Here is a 5,258-nt window from a genome sequence, read left to right on the forward strand (position 1 = left end):
ACTTGAAAGGGATTTTGAACCAAAATTTTAAGATGAAGGATTTAGGAGAATTAAGATACTTTCCTGGGATTGAGATTTTAAGGTCTCAGGAAGGAATTTTGCTAAATAAACTAAAGTATACACAGTAGCTCATCAAATATACTGGTTTAAGTGAAGCAAAGGTTGCTCTTACACCATTTAAGCAGAATTAGAAACTAACAACAGTAGAATTTGATGAAGTAACTCAATAGCATCAAGAAGATATGATGTTAGAAGATAAAACAGTTTATCAGAGACTCATTGGAAAGTTAATATACTTAACCCATACAAAGCCAGACATCACCTTTGTTGTTACTCATCTTAGTCAATGCAAAATCCAAAACAGTCACATATGGAAGCACATTGAGAATATGAGATGTATAAAGGGGGAACCAGGGTTAGGAATTTTTTGAAGGCTTTCAATAAACACCAGCTGGTATCATATTGTGATTCAGATTGGGCCTCTTGTCTAATGTCAAAGAAAATTAGTTTCAAGTTTTAGTGTGCAATTAGGAGACTCACTCATCTTCTGGAAGTCGAAAAAACAATGTACAGTGTCCAAATCTTCGGCAGAAGTAGAGTACCGAAGTATGGCAGCTATAACATCAGAACTTGTTTGGATTTCAGGCTTATTCAAAGAACTAGAGATAAGTGTAACTGAACCAGTGAGACTATTTTGTGACAATAAAGCAGCCCTTCAAATAGCAACAAATCCTGTGTATCATGAGCGGACTAAGCACATAGAAATTGGCTGTCATTTTATAAGAGAAAAGATACAATGAGGGCTTATAGCTACTGATCATGTGTCAATAGCAGATTAACTGACAGATATTATGATGAAAGCTTTGGGGTCACAACAACATAGTCATCTGACTTCCAAGTTAGGGTTAAAAAATATTTTTACACTTCCAGCTTGAGGGGGAGTGTAGAAAGAGTTATAGGCTGTTGAAGCAGTTTGAATAGTTAGTTTTTCTGTTATGAATCAGTTGAGCCTGAGTTGTATAAATATTTAATAGTTGTATGATTTATGAGAATACAAATACATTTTATGCTTTTTGACAGTTTGACACATTTACTCTTGTAAATAAAAACATACATACTTAATTGGGATAGAAAAACCAAAGTGAATATTAAAGCCATACTTAAGTTCTTAATTAGGACAAAACAAAACTCAAGTATTAAATTGAAAAATCTCGAGTATCAAAGTTAACATTGAATCCAAACTTAGATACTCAATTGAGAAAAAAAAGTAAAGTACTAAATTAAATATTAAAATTAAAATTAAGTACCAAATAGTAAATTTATTTTTCATGTAAAATAAGAGAAAGAGGGGCAGGACCCCTCATCCACAAGCATCAGTAGTCACTGGGCCTCTCACTGTCGAACCACGTGGTAGTGGGGCCCAATAGTGACTCGTCTACGCCTAGTCACTCATAGGATAATTTGGACGCTTCCGTCAGCTACCCCCAAACTTAATGGTCTGTTTGGATATCCATATCAACCACATTGCACATTAACCGTATTTTAACCTTGGTTCCTATGCACCATATTTTCTTTATTTCTCATAAGTTTTTTAATTACACATTAATTTTAATTTCATATAATTTAATTTTAATTTAACGTATACTAACATTATCATTGAGTTTATTTTACATTTCTTTATTATTTAACTTATTTCAAATCTTAATTGAGCTAATATAGCATGTTAACTATGCATCAATTCTATTGAAAATTTATTAAAATATTATTTTATTTACAAAAAAAATATTTTTTATATAAGTATTAATACGATAATATTTTTATTTTTCATATTTTTAATAGAATAATACTATAATAAAATTTTAACTTAGTTATGTCAACAGAAGCCTCATTTGATTTACATGCATTTTTTTTCACCGGGTGTACATTAAGCTAGTAAAATTTTAAGTATAATTATATTTGTATTAAAATCAAAGATTTAGGATTATAATTAAATAAAAAAATTAAAGATTATCATGTACAATAGTACAAAATCAAATTTGACACAGTATTACACAGCTTATCAAATCTTATATACAATTTGAAAATCTATTCTTTCATTTAATAATAAAATAATCTTCTTTTTTTTGAATTCTTTGTTTATTTAAATGATGTTGTTAACCTTGACTACGGTTCATGGTTGCCCTATATATACACAATAACAAAAGGCGATTACACTGCAAAGAACCCATAAGTTCCTCCAAGCTCACAGGACAAGGTAAAAAGCTAGTAGTGAAAATCAAGCAAAAAAACTGTTGCAGCCTCAGAGCTATCCCAGTTCACACGCCTCTTTTGTTTTTGTCTGTCAGTCATGGAAGAACTAATAATCTCTCCATCTTCATCTTCTTCATTAGTCTCTTTTTCACACGAAACTCCAACTTCAACTCTGCAGCAGAGGCTCCAACATGTGCTGGAAATCCAGAAAGATTGGTGGGCGTACGCTATTTTCTGGCAGACATCAAACGACGACCTGGGACGGCTGCTCTTGGCTTGGGGTGACGGTCATTTTCAAGGCACTAATAAGTCTCCAAAACCGGGTGCCAACCACTTCCAGGGTGAACGAAGGAAGGTGATGAAAGGGATCCAAGCCCTCATCGGGGACAACCACGACATCGATATGGGTGAGGCTGAATGGTTCTACATGATCTCATTGACACGGTGTTTCTCGGCGGGTGATGGGATCCTGGGCAAGTGTCTTACTACTGGGTCTTTGGTGTGGTTAACTGGTGCCCATGAGTTGCAGTTCTACAATTGTGAAAGGGCTAAAGAAGCACAATTGCACGGCATTGAAACCCTGGTTTGCATACCCACTTCTTGCGGGGTTCTTGAGCTTGGCTCCTCCGAAATTATAAGGGAAAACTGGGGATTGGTCCAACAAGTTAAGTACCTATTCGGGTCTGATCTCATTCGCCTTTTACCAAAACAATCCTCTCCAAACCAGTTCCTTGATAGAAACATCTCATTTTCAGACATGGGGGTAATCGCCGGCGTTCAAGAGCAAGAACATGCATCCCTTGGTTTTAAAACCAAGAAAGATTGTCCAAAACATGGGGAACTGTCTTTCGTGAATTCAGACCATTCGGATTCCGAGTGTCGATTCCGTGCCGCCACGGAGAGTAACAGTAATAGTAATACAGAGAAGAGGATCCCGAAGAAACGAGGGAGGAAACCTGGTTCAGGACGAGAGACATTGTTGAACCACGTGGAAGCAGAAAGGCAACGCCGTGAGAAGCTGAACCACAGGTTCTACGCTCTACGAGCAGTAGTCCCCAACGTGTCGCGCATGGACAAAGCATCCCTCTTATCCGACGCCGTTGCATATATCAACGAGCTAAAGTCGAAAATCGAAGACCTCCAATCGGAGCTTGGGAGGGACCATAAGAAAGTGAAAATAGAAACGGTGGATGGCATGGATAACCAAAGCACCACCACGTCGGTGGAACAAGCAGCCAAGCCTAGCAGCAATTCATCGTCCGGAAATGCTGGGTCTAATGGGTTTGAGCTAGATATCAAGATCATAGGAAATGATGCAATGATTAGGGTCCAATCAGAGAACGTGGACCATCCAGCCGCTAGGTTAATGGATGCCCTTCGTAATTTGGAGTTTCGAGTTCATCATGCAAGCATGTCGTGCGTTAATGACCTCATGATCCAGGATGTTGTCGTAAGTTTCACTGAGAACGGGTTCCGACTGCATGAGCAAGGCCTTAAATCTGCTATTCTCACCAGGCTAGACCAGTAAACTTCTGCTGCTGCTTCTTCTTCTTTTACTTGTTCGGATTTCGCTTTTACCTTTTTTTGGTTTTACCTTTAATTCTACTTGTCATGTAATTAATAAATAAGATAAAGTATTTAAATTTCAGTTTTTGTATACCTTCTTGGATCTAAATTTCTTCTACAGGTTCTTTTTTTCCTATCTTCTTGTACCCCAGGTCTATATCAAGTTTGAGCTTGAAAAGAAACCAAACTTTCATAATGGTCGGACCCTACAAAAATATTTATGATAAAATTAAATATAAAAAAAGATAAGGTAAATATTAGCTATACCTGCACGTTTATATGAACTATACTAATATAATATTATTTATATTAGAATTTGTAAAAGGGCAATCCACTACTTTTAAAGCAAATTTTGTTGGTTACTTTTTCCACGGAAATATCCCACAACTTTTACGCATAAAAGAAAAGGAAAAATAGAAAGGAGGGCAGTCCACTGTTCCTTCGCGGAGATAAAATTCTATACCAAGTTTTTGTATTGGCAAATTTTTTTATTTTTCCTATTATAATTTTATATTAATTTTAATTTTTTATATTTTCGGTTATTATGTTATTTTTTATTAATTTTCATAAAATAATTTAGTGTGATTTATTAATTTTAAAAATATAATGACATTATTTGTAACGAGTTTTTTTTCAAAGAGTAACAATGTTTAAAATTTTAATCAGTGATTATTTATCTCATCCATTAACCATGTGGGCAATCGTTTGAATTTCACTTATGAGAATGAAACACATTTTATGGTTAATTGTTTACTTTTTTGAAAATTACTTATGATGAGAGGATTAGTTATTGCTATTGGCAATAGATATCTTAATTAAAAAAATAAAATTATTATTATTATTATTATTTATTTTTTTATTTTTTGCTTTTAAGGATATACTTGAAGCAATGTCACAGTCTATTTGACTATACTTACGACTATACTTATCCACGTTTGCATATAAAATTTTCCCCAAATTTCCTCTTTGAACAATACCCATGTATCTCTAAACCTTGGATGTTTTTCAATGTTTTTACCATATATAATCAACTTTCTCAAGGATACTACATTGCTTTACACTACCAGTGTTTTGGTATTTGGATTATCGAAGATTTATCTCTTTTTTCGGTAAAATAATAATCAAAGTTTTATTAAAATTAATGAAAAAGGAAAGGAATTGTTGAGTAAAAAAACAAGTTCCAAAATCTTTCTATTTGTATGATATTTGCTTAGAGTTCCCCTAAGCCTTGCAATGTATGGAGTAGGCATAGAAAATTTTATTTGGTGTAAATGAATTTAGTAAGATGTAAACAAAAGGAAAAAAAGTTCGTATTGCTTCATAGATATTTATTGAGAGGTAGTATGATTGCCATCATCATCAAATCACCTTTGGTCGGATCATGTTTTGGCAGAAAAAGAATAAAGAATAGCATTAAAAAAATTCGGATAACTTGCTATCTC

At 34.1% G+C, this 5,258-nt stretch overlaps 1 protein-coding gene across 1 annotated transcript; it reads left to right on the forward strand.

Annotated features, from left to right (window-relative positions):
- Positions 1-2,148: 2,148 nt before the first annotated feature.
- Positions 2,149-3,898, forward strand: LOC107935172 (transcription factor MYC2). Its single transcript, XM_016867729.2, has one exon. The coding sequence runs from the start codon at positions 2,348-2,350 to the stop codon at positions 3,776-3,778; it is 1,431 nt and encodes a 476-aa protein (XP_016723218.1). The 5' UTR covers positions 2,149-2,347; the 3' UTR covers positions 3,779-3,898.
- The last annotated feature ends 1,360 nt before the right edge of the window (positions 3,899-5,258 follow it).

Source organism: Gossypium hirsutum, chromosome A08 (assembly GCF_007990345.1).
Source record: "Gossypium hirsutum isolate 1008001.06 chromosome A08, Gossypium_hirsutum_v2.1, whole genome shotgun sequence".
Classification (NCBI taxonomy): Eukaryota; Viridiplantae; Streptophyta; class Magnoliopsida; order Malvales; family Malvaceae; genus Gossypium; species Gossypium hirsutum.